This window comes from Bos javanicus, chromosome 11 (genome assembly GCF_032452875.1).
Source record: "Bos javanicus breed banteng chromosome 11, ARS-OSU_banteng_1.0, whole genome shotgun sequence".
Lineage (NCBI taxonomy): Eukaryota > Metazoa > Chordata > Mammalia > Artiodactyla > Bovidae > Bos > Bos javanicus.
The window spans coordinates 104,336,519-104,351,266 of NC_083878.1; the positions used below are offsets into that span (position 1 = coordinate 104,336,519).

A 14,748-nucleotide genomic window follows, 5' to 3' on the forward strand; every position below is an offset into this window, starting at 1 on the left:
GTGTGAAGAAAGTGAAAGTCGCTCAGTCATGTCCGACTCTTTGCGACCCCATGGACTATACAGTTCATGGAATGCTCCAGGTCAGAATACTGGAGTGGGTGGCCTTTACCTTCTCCAGGGGATCTTCCCAACTCAGGGATCGAACCCAGGTATCCTGCATTGCAGGTGGATACTTTACCAGCTGAGCCACAAGGGAAGCCTGAGAGTACTGAAGTGGGTTTCCTATCCCTTCTCCAGTGGATCTTCCTGACCCAGGAACTGAACAGGGGTCTCCTGAATCGCAGGTGGATTCTTTACCAACTGAGCAGTCAGGGAAGCTATCGGGAAGTGTGTGTGAAGGATGAGGGTGAGTGGAGGCTTGTGGAGTTGGGGGATTCTTTAAACGGCTGTTGTTCTAAGGCAGGCCTGTCCTGAGACAGGCCCTGGAGAAGAGGAGAAAACCTAGCAGAGCCAAGGCCCAGGGGTAGTGATGACCCTGGAATGCACCAGCCCCAAGCAGCTCCAGACAGCCTGCCCACCAGCAAACTGCCAGCAACAACAAAAAGTTAAACCCTCTCCAGAGGAAAACAGCATCCATCCAGAGCCTCTGCAGTGCTTTATGCACGAGCTTGGCATTTAATCAGGCCCAAGTGACAGAAGCTATGATAAAACGCAGATGGCAGAGGCAAATCTACAGGGAATCCAGACACTGGGGTCATCCGTTAGGAAATGTAAGTAACCCCCACTTGTCTGCTTCAGAACACTGACGAAAAAGCAGAAAATCTTACCAGAGAACTGAAATCAGAAATCAAATAGAAATCCCAGAACTGAAAACATAATGATTGAAATAAAGAGCAGAAGAGACAAAACAGAAGACACTGGAGGGTCAGCCAACAAAAAGGAACGAGATGGGAAACCAGGGAAATGGATGAAAACCACAGAGACCACGTGAGTCACACATGGGCCACAGGGGCTGGCGCGCTGCGGGCCACGGGGTTGCAGAGTCAGAAGCAGCTCAGGGACCGAACAACAGCACAGTGGGAAAGACTTGCGAGCAGAGCCCCAGAAAGAGAAGACAGAAAATGGAGCAGACACAATAGCTGAAAAACGTCCAAAACAGATGAAGAATGTAAAGCCACACATTCGGAAAGCTCCGCAAATCTCAGAGTAAATACAGGGAAAAAAAAAAAAAAAACACCCACAGGCACATTCTGGTAAAACTGATGAAAAGCAAAGATTTTTTTTTCCCCCCACATGGAGCCCCGTTTCTTGCAAAGGAACCACCGTAAGAATGTTGACAGACTTTTATACAGAAATGATGGCAGACTGGGGACGATGGAAAGACATCCTCAAAGTGCGGAAATAAAAGACCTGCAGCCTAGAATTCTAGTTCCAGTAAAAATACTCTGCAAAAATGAACTCAATACAATAGCTCACAGAAAGGAAGCAGGTCTTGGTGGACAGATGGCTGATTCTTGGGGCAAGGGGCGGGAACGACCAACTAGAGACGTGAAAGCCTTTTCTTTCAGTAGAATGCCCACCAAGAAGTGTCAAAGAAAAGACAGAAGATCACTATTTTCTACCACGATAGAAATAACTGAATAGGCAAAATTAATCAATGAATGATAAAACCAGTAGGTGAAAGTTTGATGAGGAATAGGCTATTTATCTGATTTCAAAGTATTATTCTGCATGTTACTTATTAATTACAGCTCATTTATAGTGCAGAAACTCAGCAGATATCACCTGAACCAAGTAATCAAGTGAAGGCCCAGGTGTGTGCTTATGAAGCTCCAGGTGCCTCTCAACACTTGAGAGCTAGTGGCCCCAGCCCTCTAGGTCAACTGCCTAGAACTCAGTGGCCTCATACTTCTGAAGGGCTGTCAGATGGAAACAGGGTCAGACCCAGGGGTCTCCAAGGGCAGACAACATGCCAGGTGAAGGCAGACCAGTTTTCTCCACCTGGCAATGGAACGGTGAGTGACGGGAGCCAAGTCTGGCCACATCTATGGGCAGCTGCAGCCCCCCAAAAGCTGGATGTTTCCGAATCAGTGGTTTGTGGAGCTCAGGTACCCTGTTGGGTGAATGCCAATGGAACCGTTCAAAGCCAGGGAGGCCAGACAGGGTACCTGGATAAGGAGCCACGGGTCTGAGTCGCAGGCTGGGTGGGGACACTATGCGTCCCTTCCCATATCAAGGTGTAAACGGAGTCTTAAGGAATGGCAGGAACCCAGTGACGGCACCCAGGCTCTGCTCTCAGTCCTGAGGCAACCTGCCTGCAAAGAGGGTCGGGCACAAGCAAGTGACTTGAAGACTGCACCCAACATCTGTCTCTGCCTTCACCACGATGGACCCCAGAATAGGGCTGAGTACGGACACAGGGTCAGACCAGCCAGGGTCCAGATCTGAGCCAGGAAGTCGCTTCCTCACAACGTGACCCCAGCTCGCGGAGCCTGTGGACACTAAGTCTTCCAGGCGAGGTCAGAGGGCACAGGGTTGGGCAGGGTGGTGCTTGGTGTCAGCTGGAGCCCTGCCTCCCCCAGCCCCAGCGTGAGCTGGGGTCTCCGACTGGGGCCAGGGCCAGGCCGACCCACTCACCCGGCCGCTGGTCTCGCCCTTCCACCAGCCCTGGTCCCCGCCGATGCGGCTGTATATCTTCACCACGTCACCTTCCCGCAGCGAGAGCTCCCGCAGGTCGCGGGCGGCGAAGTTGTACCTGGCCACGGCCGTGCCGATGACACGGGGTGTGAACACTGCTGGGGGAGATGGGCGGCGTCACACGGTGACGTCGGGGCCTCCAGGGTGGGGGTCCTCAGACTGAGCTGGGTCTCTCCCCCGGGGCCCGGCCTTGTGCCCGCAGAGGAGGCTGTCAAGCACAAAGACACCAGAGGGACAGACCAGGCTCCAATCCCAGGGCCCCTCAGTCCTCTGGGGGTGCCCAGGCTGCAGGCATGTGGGCCATGTGAGCCGCACCGGGCTGGAGCCAGAGCTTCACCACCCACGCTGGGGGCCATCACAGCTCTCTGAGGGCCTTCCCACGTGCCCAGCGTCTGGGAAACACATGAGTGGACTGCAGGGTGACCGCTGCCCAGCCCCAGCTGTCACCCTGACAAGGGCCTGGACGTGGACCCCAGGGCACTGGTGTCCAACCCCAAACCAAACTGGACACCGGGCTGGACCAGCGTGGCCCGGGACCCGGGAGTCCTGATGGACAGGTGGCAATGGACACGACGACGGGGGCGTTGCACAAACAGCTGCTGGGTGGGCTCTGACTCTGGCAGCAGCAGGCTGAGCGGTCAGGGCCAGTCAAGACTGTCCCTCTGCATTGAGTCCCACAAGTCCTCCTTACTGTTGCCGAGCAGGGCCCACCCCGATCTGCTCCCGCCTCCCTCAAGAGGGCCGCTGGGCCGTTTGCTGCTATCAGAGGCCAAGCTCCCAGGAAGCAGTAGGGGGCACTGGCTGATGAGCTGGGGAGGGGTCATGGGGGTGAGCGATTCAAAGGCGAGGGCAGGGCCGAGCCCAACAGTGTCCACAGGAGCGGCAGCAGCCCCCCTCCCACCCCCGCCAGCGTCCAGCTTCCCTGCCCCGCCCCGCCCCGGCTGCAGTGGCTGTGGACACGGTCAGGCTGGGGCTGTGGGTCGGCTGGCGGCAGGCCGGGCCCCCCACGCCCCCGAGCAGCAGCGGTACCTGACCAGAAGGGTGTGGAGGAGCCCTGAGAAGCAAGGCCGAGGCCCTGAGGACTGAGAAAAGAAAAGTTGTAGGAAGCGCAGGAAGCTGCAAAGAGGCGAGAGAGAAGGTGAAAAGGGGAGCTGGGGGCATCCACACGCAGTCACAGGCAGCAGGGATGGGGGGGGCTACCCAGGGCGCCAGGAGGGCAGCTGGAGTCTTGAGGCCCACCTGGGCATGGACACAGCTGCCCTCACCCCCGCCCCCAGCACCTGTGTCCTGGACCACCTCCTCCCAGCAGGCAGGCTGGAGCAGGGACGCAGGAAAGGACACGTGCAGAGATCCCAGCCTTGCGCCTGCACTTAGGAGGCGCTCGCTGAAGGGCCCAGCCCCGCACTGAGCTCAGGAGGCGCCCACTGAAGGCCTGGCTTCCTCTCTGGCCTGCTCTGCCCGGGGTGGGGGGCCCTGTGGTTCTATGAGCCCCTGCAGCGGGACGAAGCAGAGTGGCTCCAAGACGGAGCCCCGGGCCCACCTTGCCTATCTATCCAGCTGGGCCCTGTCTGTGCCAGGCAGCCCCATCCCCAAGTTGAGGTCCCAGCTCTGGCTCCCTGGCAGCCGGGTTCCCTGGGAGGGGGTGGGGGAGGGGGGTGGGGCACAGGGATGGATCTGGGGACAGAAGGGACCTGCCCCGGCTCCCTCCCCATGCTGACCTCCAGGCAGAGGCACCGAGATTTGGAGCAGCGATTCAGAGCTGGCACTCCCGACCGGTCACACGGGGCTGCCCGGGCACCCTGGCTAGGCACGGTGCTGGCGAAGAGCTGGGGGACCTGGGCCACCCCTCCCAGGGGCAGGAATCGGGAAGGGGCTCGGGCCTAGGTCAGGGAGGTCCACCGGAAGCCTTCCTGGAAGGGGCGTTACCTGGGGAGCGGCTGGAGGCCCTGGAGGCTGTGCGTTCCCAGGCCTTGTACGGGTACTTGAGTGTGGTGTCCAGCTGCTTGAAGCTCTCCTTGAGCGAGTGGTACTGGTAGTACTCCACCAGCTCCTGCAGGATGCACGTGGCACTGCTGCCTCCGCCTCCAGGCAGTCCTCCCGGGAGCCCTGCCCCGCCTCTGCCCCGGCCTCAGGTTCTCGACTCAGGAACTACCCCTCCTCCTAGCTGCCCCCGACCTCAGCTCCCAGAAAGGGGCCAGGGCGCGGTCAGCATGGCAAAGACTTTTGATCCTGCAATTTCTCTCCCAAACATTTCTAAAGGAAGAGCCACGGGAAGAAGGCCAGGACGGATGGCCACAGACACGCCCTGCAACACTCTTCACAACAGGAAAAAATCAGAAACCCCCACCCACCCAACAGCAGGGAAGTGCTTCTAGAATGCACAGCGTATCCACGTGACTGAGTGCCATGCAGCTACAGCGGGGCTGGAAGAGAGAGGGCCGTCCCCCTGGTGAGTGTTCACTGTGCCCAGAGGTAAACTAAGGTTGGGTCCATGTGAACAGTGGCATTGTCTGGAAAAGGAACCCAAAAACCACGCCTGGGCTCCACTCCAGGCTGGGGGGACTCACCCTGAAACAAGAACGTCAGGGTTGGGGGCATGTGGTGGGGCACTTTCCCTTTTACCGTGGGCTTTCCTGCGGCCACAGTGGGACGTCTGAGAGCCCACGTACTCGGGTTAGATGGTCTCCACACACACAACATGTGTGATTGAGCAAAGAAACACTGGGTCTAACTTTAAATCATTTTAAGGAGGACTGTTCATGTATTCATGGCTTTCTGGCTGGGCCGGGACAGTTCTGGGCGAGGCAGGGGCAGGCACCGGAAGCCCCATGTGCGTGAGTCCGGCCGGCAGCCAGACCTGGATGCAGCCTCCCTGGGCCTCGGTTTCTGGCTCCCGCAGAGGCTCGGCGTGAATGGGCTGTGGGAGGCTGGTGACCCTGCTGTCCACCTCAGGGTTTGGGGGACAGAGGTGCTGACCTGGGAGCTTCCTTACCGGTCCCAAGGTGCCTTACAGACCAGCTTTCCTGGATCTTTCTCACACTGGAAGCACCCCCCGACCCCACCGTAGAACAGCGGCCCCTAGCCCAGCGGTGGGGGACGCTTGCTGGGCCCTCCCCACTGGGAGCCTGGCCTGCAGGAGGGGCTGTGGGGGGCCGTCCTCCCCGGGGTGGCCTCAGTGGGAAACCTAGGCCCTCCTCCCACCTTTGGGGATGGGCCAGTGGGAGCTCCCCAGGACCACATACCAAGAGGCTCTCAAATTTCTTGGCTTCTGTGATGTGGACCCAGCTGTCCTTCTCCACCACCTTAATGTGCTTCACCTCGTCGTTGAACCTGGCCAAGCACACGGGCGCGGTGGTCACTGCAGGCCGTGCAGCCCAGCCCCGCAGGGCTCTGGGCTCACTGCACGTGTGCCGGAGCAAAGACCCGGGCCCCCGGCCCACACCTCCTGCTCTTCACTGCTCCCTCTCGGCCCTCTCCCTCGCCCCAGCCTGGGCCTGCCTCAGACCGTCTGTCCATCCATCCACCAGGCCACCTGGTCTGTCTGAAGCCCAAACTCCCGGGTCAGCCAAGGCCTAGGGCCCCAGAGCCCCACACCCGTCCTCCCCGCAGCCCCGCGGAGACATCCATCCCAGATGTTGCTTGCTGTCTGCACTGGGGACGTCTCCCTCCCTGCCTCCCCCCGCCCCCGCCCTGAGGCTTCCGCTGCAGCGCAGTTTGTAAGGCAGAGATCTGACCTCAGCCCGTGAGGCCCGAGGGGCGCGGCCTCACCCCAGCTGTGCCACTGTCTCCTAAGACTCTCCTCCTCCTCACCCTCGCCCCTGAAGGGCCTCTTCCTCAGACACACCGAGCACAGGCCCTCAAGGCCCTGGCACGGGCAGCGCCCTCAGCCTGGAATGCTCAGCCTTCTGCCACCCTCAGGACCCTGCCTCGTGTCCCAGATCTCAACTCAAATGTGGCCTCAAAGGAGAGCTCGTACCCCTCCCTTCCGAATACCACCCCGCCCCTTGCCAGCAGACTCCAAAGCCAAAGACATCACGAGTACAGAAAACCACACCCCAACATCCTCTAGGACGACAGAGGCACAAATCCTCAACAGACCATCATTATAGTGACTCTCTCTCCATATGCACACCTGTACACAACAACATATGAGAGGGACTTTACACCACGGTTAAATGCAACATTCCAGGGATGCAAGGTTGGTTTACCATCTGGAAACCAGTGGACAGAATAAAGAGCTGTTAAGTAAGCGTATGCAAGCTGGCCAGCCTCCTCCCCAGTGGGGCCTTGTGGAACAGCCCCCACCCTGCTTCTCCTGGATTCAAAGTGAGTGAGGGTGCTCACCTCCGCCCTGCCAAGCTCCTTGGACAAGTTCCTCTGAGCCCCACTCCAGAGCCCTGCGGGCCCAGCACCCAGAAGGTGCTCCGTGAATTCCCATCAGGTGAGGGACACCTCTGCCGCGGACCTGCCATCAAGCCTCATGCTCCTCTGCTCTCCTGGGGCCCTGCCAAGACTGCTGCGGTGGGAGGCCCCGCCCACACTGGGCCACGCCTCACCAAGCCCATCACCCGTGGCAGGCACAGCTGACCTCAGCTCGAGAGCAGTCCTATGTGCCGGGTGGCCCAGGCCACGTCCAGCTGGAGGCCACTGGACAGCTGTCGCTTTCAGTGAACATCTTCAGGCGTCCTCTGGTTTTTCCATTTTAGAAAAACCAGTGCATTGTTTTCAGGCCCAAACATTTGTGGGGCCTCTTAGAAAGGCCGTGGGGACCGAGGCAGGTTGTGCACTTGGGTGAGGGGTCTCATCTTCAGTTTCAACTCCTCCTGGTTCCCCAGGTCCTGACCTGCAGTACTTCCACCTGGAGGTCCTCCAGGAGCCATTCTGTACAGTGGGACCCTGCCCTGGATGACCAGGGAATGACCACCTGCAGACCCCTCAGTAATGTGGGGGGGGAAGGGGGAGGTTCACACACGTGCACACACATGTGCACACATCCACACACGCACACATGTTCACACATGTGCACACACGTTCTCACGACACACACATGCACACACATGTTCACACGTGCACACTCACACGTGCACATTCACACATGTACACACGTGCGCGCATTCACACACATGTGCACATTCACACACGTGCACACATGCTCACATGTTCACACAACACGTGCACATACATGTGTGCACATCCACACATGTGTGCACTCACAATCACGCGCACTCACAATCACGCGCACTCACACGCGTTCACACATGTTCACACGTGCACACACGCACACCCGTGCACATTCACACATGTACACACATGTGCACACACTCACACGTACACGTGTGCACACATTCACACACGTGCATGCACACACACACATGCTCTCGCGTGTGCACACACGTTCACACGACACTGTGTACATACATGTGCGCGCACATTCACACATGTGCACACTCACACACATTCACACGCACTCACACATGTTCACACATGTACACACACGTGCGCACACACGTGCTGGCCAGTGGCAAGCGCTCAGGTCATCATTGGCCCCCACTGCTGGGGCACCCATGCCCTCAGCCCCCACTGGGCCCAGATGTAGAGGAGGCTGGTGTACATAGAGGGAAGAGCAAAAGCTGAAACGGAAGAATGGGAGCGGGCTGTATCTTCAGGACCTGGGTGTGGCCCCGCTGAGCTTGATTCTTGTCTGCCTCTAACAGCCAGAGGCGCTCCTGCCTCCTACAGAAAGGGCCTCCCTGCTCCCTCATGTCGACGTCTGTTACTCACTTGATACCAGACTTCTGTTACTCACTCGAAGCACCCAGTGGCCCTGCCATGGACCTCCCCCACCCCTCACACCAGCACCCACCCAGCAGACCCGAGGAGGGCTTCCCTGGACACAGACCGCTGTGCTCGGGGCTCCTGACCCCGCTGAGGTCACAGCAAACCAGAGCCCTCTATTCACTGGCCCGAGACGCTGGTCCAGGGCGCATTCTGTGCCAGTGGCGACCAGCCATCAGTCAGCTTCTGTCCTTTGAAGAGGAGACAGGAGACCCAGGAGGGGGCAGCTTCGGGGCAGGGGGATCCCAGCCCCAAGGCCGTGGGCTGAAACCTTTCATGCCTAAAGTGCACAGTGTGGGCGGCACGTCCCAAGGCCACACCCAGCAAGCCCAGGATCTGGTGGGGATGTGGACGCCCGATTCAGAAGGGCACTGGGGCAGGGGTCTCCCTGATCCCCAGCCTCCACGTACTTGATACTTATGGCAAAGCGCTCGGCCTCCGCCGGCCGCTCCCTGATTAGGTAGGTCCCGCTGGCGTGGGGTTTGAGCAGGTTGTCGGTCTGCTGCCTCTCCATATTTCCGGCAAACCTGGAGCAGAGGAGGAGACGGAGCTTTGTGTCACACGGCCTGAAGGACAACCAGCCGGCCTCTAACTCACTGCTTAAGAGCCTACTGGGAAGCGAGGCCACGCCCCCAGGAGGCGGGGCGAGGGGTGGGCGGGGCCCAGAGGAGACAGGGGCGGGGCATCTACGTGCCAGCGCACAGGGTTGAGAAGAGGGCCCAGACCCAGCCAGTCCACCTGGGTCTCACCCTCCAGAACCCAGGGTCTGCAAGAGGCATTCAGGGAAAAGGCATTAGATCAAAATGTCCTTTCCAAATTCTTACTGTTTAGGAAGAAGAAAAAAACACAAACTGCTCACGTAGGGTCTTGTTTTGTGTTCTAACCCTTTGTGTCTGGAAGATTTTCTCTCCATCTCTATGAAAATGAAGCCCACCCACAGCCCGTCTCTTCTCCAGAACAAAGCCTGACCCCATTCGCACCTCCCTGTAGGGCTGAGTTGGGACTTCTGTAAATGGATTCATTAGAAAACTGAAATTCTGTGCCTCAAGTGAAGAATCACAGGCAAGTCCTCCACCCTCCACATTCAAATGCAGTGAATAGTGTACTAGAGGGAACAGACCCTGGGGTCTCAGAGACACGGGTGTGGAGGCTGAGCCCCGGTCCCAGGCAGCAGGTGAGCCTGCAGACGGGGTGATAAAAGCTAGAGCCCAGGCCGACCTGCATGTGAGACTCATGCCTCCCACATCCACACTCACATTTATTCATCAAACAGCCCCACCTCTCTCATCAAGCACTGTGTGAGTAAATACAGTTATAACTTTTGGCCTTAAATACATGGCTCACATGGTGAAGAATCTGCCTGCAATGCAGGAGACCTGGTTTGATCCCTGGGTCAGGAAGATCCCCTGGAGAGGGAAATGGCAACCCACTCCAGTCTTCTTGCCTGGAGAGTCCATGGACAGAGGAGCCTGGCGGGTTACGGTCCATGAGGTCACTAAGAGTCGGACACAACTGCGCGACTAACACTTTCACAACTCCTTTTCTATATTTTATACTCAAGTAAGATCTCATTTAAAAAAGGTTTCCTTCTCCTTATGTTCTAACCTGATAATCTATCTGTTTGTTACAGGGAAACAGCTGCCTGGGGTACAGAATATTCTCCGTTTCCCAGCGACTCACAGCTGAGAAGGGGAGAAGGGGCCGCGTGCAGCTGGGCTCAGCCACCCTGGAGACACGGGGGGCAGCCAGGGACTGCACGCCCCCAGCATGAAGGGGCCCCGCTGACCCACTCACCAGGGGTATGCCGTGTAGTCCATCTCCCGGGACAGCGGCCGGCTGATGGGTGGCTGGCAGGAGAGAATGCTGGGGTCAGTGTCTCCCCAGGGACTGTCCACAGCGTGGGGACCAGCGGTTTCCTATCATCGGTGAGCTGGGGGGCCCAGTCCTGGCTCCCAGCACGTCTGTGGACTCTCACCCAGAGCCACTGGCCTGGGAGGTGCCGGGACGCACCATCTCTAGGCAGGTGCTCGGTGGGTTTGACTGAATGAATGATTGACTGAATGAATGAACGTATAGCACTCAACGACCAGTGCACTGTTAGAAGGAAGAGAGCAACCCAAAGGCTGCTGGGACTTCTCAGCGGTGGACAGGAGCACACCCTACCCTCCTGTTCTCTGTGCAGACGGCTGCAGCCCCAAGGGTGGGCACGGGGCCGGCAGTAGTGTCTGCAGGCGGAGGGCTCCATCTGCAGGTGAACCGTGCCGCTCTGCAGACCCCATGCTGTGCCCTCGCTGGCCAGAGCCCTCCCCCCGGACCACAGGATGGGTAAAAACGCCAGACTACCTGTCCCCACCCCACCCCAGTCACCATGCCGATGGGGAAACTGAGGCCCAGGGCCAGGAAGTGCCTCCCGCAACACACACAGGCCACTCAGTGAGTTAGCGACATTTTCTTCCTCTGCCGTCTGGTCCCCTTGCCCTGTCAGCAAGGCACGTCCAAAAATGCTTTCTCCTTCACCGGGGCAACGGCCTGCGGGGAAGCGGCAGGCTGGGCAGTGGGGCCGGAGGCCAGGCAGGGCCCGATGGGCACTCCAGGACTCCCAGGGGCCTTGCACCTGCCTGCTGCCACTTTGGGAGAAGTTTCATTCTCTCAGTCTTAGCTGTCTTTTCCTGGGGGAATGGGTGTGATGCCATCATTCAAGGCTGACAGCGAGACGCCTTCTGTAAGACAGCAGGATCTGCTCCACGGCACTCAAATGAAAGAAATGCCATATCGCCTCTTTCCTAAATAACACAGTCCCTAGCTCTGCATCTCTATGTTTGAGGGAGAAGACCTGTGAAGGCCCTAAAAGCTGAAGACAGGCAGCTGGTCTCTGGGCCGTGATACGTGCTACAGAGATGCCCATTTTAGTGTTTTTAAGGCCATGTCTTCCCACCAGGAGGGCGCCCCTGCCTCTTGGACCCCGTCCCAGCTCTGAGGCCAGCTCGCCATGGCCTGAACAAGTCCAGGGTGTCCTGAGAAGGATGTTCTCGGCACTCACGGCACCCTGGCCTCACGCTCCAGAAGCTTCCATGAAAAGTACTCACCCTTCCATCCACAGGACAGGGCTTCACAGACGAGCTGGGGAAGTAGCCTGACTTCCTGGTCTGCACCAGCCGACCCTGGGGGTGGACAGAGGTCAGGGTGTGCGGGGCCTGGCCTGGCTAGTTTTGGGGGAGGCAGGGAGTTATCCCACGGAGGACGAGGGGAGTCCCTGAGAAGCCTGTTACAGCATCACCTGTTGTCACCTGAGCTGAACTCAGAGCCATTCTGGGCAGGAAGGTGAAGTGGGGGGCACCCCACTTCCCAAAGACACTGAGGCCCCAGAGAAGGGATAAACTCTCTCTCCCGGAAGCCGTCTCCTCTTATCCACACCGGCCCTTCCCAAGCCGTCAGGGGATCATGGACCTGGGGTCGGGGGCTCACTCTCCCCGCTTCCTCCCAAGGTCCCCCCAGCAGCCCCCACCTTCCCATCAGCCAAGTGTCTCCGCAGGGCCACTCAGACCTCACGGCCCCGGGGACACCGGGGAGAGGAGGGGCAGCGGGTGGCCGGGTCAGCGTGGGGGAGACCGGACCGCAGCCACTGAGTCAGTTACATGAGGCACAGCCTAACATAGCGAGTCCGTGAGTGAGGACGCAGTGACAAGCACCGCACGTGTGACTCGGACGCTGACGAACACGTGTGCTAGCGTCAGTTCTAAGCAGGTCACTGCGGTCCCCGGGCGGGAAGTGCCCTGGGTCCCTGGGGCGCCGTGTAGACCCCCGGGGACGGGGCTTAGGAGAGCAGCAGCATTGGCCACCCCACCCCCCTTCTCAGGCCCCCTAACTGGAACAGCAGGATTCTCGGCCCAGAACCACAGACCATCACGGGGACCTGTGTCTCCTGGGGGATGGCTGTGCAGGGCCTCGGACATGCTGTCCCCCAGCGCTGGGCACGGTGGCGCTGGCCGGGACTGGGGCGGGCTGGGAAGCAGGGTGGGAGAGGCGTGGTCTGTACGTACAGGACGCAGCCCAGGCAGGAGGCTGCAGGGAAAGGGCTTGGACGACAACGGTCTCTCCGGCAAGGGGACGCTGCTCCCCCTGCCACGTCAAAGCAGACACCCTGACACCCAGGCCCTGCGAACAGCCATTTTCTCTCTGATGGTGTAGCACCCGAAGCCCAGCCCGGCCTGGAAATGCAGCACTCTCCACTTCTGCCCTGGGGAGTGAGGAGGGGGCAGCTGGGGGCGAGATCCTCCCGGGACCCACCTCCCACCACTGAGACTCGGGGTCGCCTCTCAGCAGCTCGATCACATCGCCGGTCTGGAAGGTCAGCGCCAGCTTCGTGGGGGGAGCAGGGTTGCCATGGTAATTCTGCACGGCCACCATCTTGGGACCTGCGGAGGACAGGGCCGGAGAGGCCTGGCTTGGTGACGTCGTCCAAGGCGCCCTTGGCCTCCCTGGCCTTCTCGGACCCCTTGGGGCTCTTGGAAGTGGACGGGGCCCTGTCGCGTTCCTCCTTGAAATCTTCCCCTAAGACTCGCATGTCTCTTCCTTAAACATCATAAGTATCAATAAACTATTTATGTGATGAACAGGTTCAGGGTGTCATTTCCGTAACGGTAACCTGTTTTTAGAGAGCACTTTATGTGTCTTCCTCCAGACACCGTGGGATCTGTGGCGGAGCGCTGCGTGGAGCAGGAGACCACGCATTCCTCCCGTTAGAGACGGGGGCGGGGTCAACGGCCGACCGAGCCACCGACTGCTCAGGGCTGACACGGGGGCCCGGCTGCGCCCCCGAGAACTTGTGGGTCTCTCGAGCCCTGTGCTGACCGGCCCAGCCCTGCATGGGCCGCGTCTGCCGGGTCTGGTTCTGACACTGGTGCCCCGGAGGCGGGAACGCGGCTTCTTTGACTGGCCTGTTTGATTGGCTTTCGTGATTGGCTTGGACTTTGCCTGCAGCTCGGGCTGCGTCGAGCCTGACGCTTTCAGTCTCCTTTTGCCCAGTTCAGAGCCACCGGGACACGGGGGACGGGAGAAGCTGGGAGCACAGATATCTGCTCCGTGCGGGGCCTCCAGGCCGCAGCTCAGAGTCTCTCCTGGGCTGAAGGGACCCTGGGCAGGCTGGGCCCTGTCCCCACCCCTGGCGCTGTGTCGATAGAAACTAAGACGGCTCCCAGGGGAGGTGGCATGGAGGCGGGAGGGAGATGGGGCCAGAGGGCGCACAGACCCTGGGGGCCCGGAGCTGAGACCTTGGGGCAAAGCCAGCAGCCACCGTGGCTAGGCCCAGGCTCCCAGGGTGACCCCCGACAAGGACGACAGCAGAGAAGGCCCAAGTCCCAGACTCACCTGGCCCCGCTCCAGAGGCATCCTGTGAGGGCAAGGACAGGCGACAGTAAGGACGGAAGGCCGCCCAAGCAAGACACCCCCACCCCCTACACCCAATGAGAGACGTCAAGGCAGGGAGGACAGAGCAGAGGGACACGTCCTGGACACCCACAGGGACTTGTGACAGTTCCCCCGTGGGACCTCCACCCTCCACCTCAGCGCCCCTCCGCAGCCCCGGGACATTTGTCCTCTTTCCCTTCCCATCCCTGACCACTAACTTCCACCTCCTCCAGGAAGCCTGCCCTGACCACTCCACCCGGGGCTTGTCTTCTCTGGCTGGGGCAGGTCCTGCTGCACACAATAAGTGTGGGGTGTTCGCTCCTCCTGGAGGGCATCTCTGCACCCCACGTAAGAGCCTAAGTGCTGGACTGCATGGCCGGGGAAAGACGTGATGTCCACACCCCATAAGTGAGCTCAGTGACTTCATCTCTGATTAGTTCAAGAGAGGGTGCTACATCGAGTCGGGACGGGAGGGAGGTGGGTGGATGCCTGTGGCGGATCCTAGCACCCACGGCCACCAGCAGGACCACGGGGAGGCGGCACGGGTGGCAGCTGGGCAGGGGGACAAGCTGTCGGGCCAGGAGGCCGCGCCTGGGGACCCGTTTCTGTGTGGTGACCACAATGGAAAACAAAGGGCCCTCGTAACCAACGGGGCTCTGCGAGCCAGCCTGGCCCCACGGGCCTGAGGGCTGGAATGCTTGGGTCTTTCTGGCTCTGGGCACAGCGCAGCGTGTGGTGCAAGGCAGCAGGAAGGGAACGGTTTTGCGGACTCACCAGGTCTGCAGGAGAACCTGAAACGGAAGCACACGGGGGTCAGAGGGCAAGGGGCCAGGACTGTGGACCGGGGGGCTATCGCCTCACGACGAGAGC

At 59.7% G+C, this 14,748-nt stretch overlaps 1 protein-coding gene across 1 annotated transcript in view; it reads right to left on the reverse strand.

Annotated features, from left to right (window-relative positions):
* The window catches only part of VAV2 (vav guanine nucleotide exchange factor 2), a 42,819-nt gene that overhangs the window by 2,317 nt on the left and 25,754 nt on the right, over positions 1 to 14,748 (reverse strand). Inside the window, exons 14-23 of the mRNA XM_061431408.1 lie at positions 14,653 to 14,669; positions 13,840 to 13,861; positions 12,760 to 12,887; positions 11,559 to 11,633; positions 10,267 to 10,319; positions 8,883 to 8,999; positions 5,880 to 5,967; positions 4,564 to 4,687; positions 3,667 to 3,753; positions 2,578 to 2,735 (exon numbers count right to left, since the gene is read on the reverse strand). Coding sequence (XP_061287392.1) covers positions 2,578 to 2,735; positions 3,667 to 3,753; positions 4,564 to 4,687; positions 5,880 to 5,967; positions 8,883 to 8,999; positions 10,267 to 10,319; positions 11,559 to 11,633; positions 12,760 to 12,887; positions 13,840 to 13,861; positions 14,653 to 14,669 — 869 coding nt within the window. The remainder of the gene's footprint in view (positions 1 to 2,577; positions 2,736 to 3,666; positions 3,754 to 4,563; positions 4,688 to 5,879; positions 5,968 to 8,882; positions 9,000 to 10,266; positions 10,320 to 11,558; positions 11,634 to 12,759; positions 12,888 to 13,839; positions 13,862 to 14,652; positions 14,670 to 14,748) is intronic.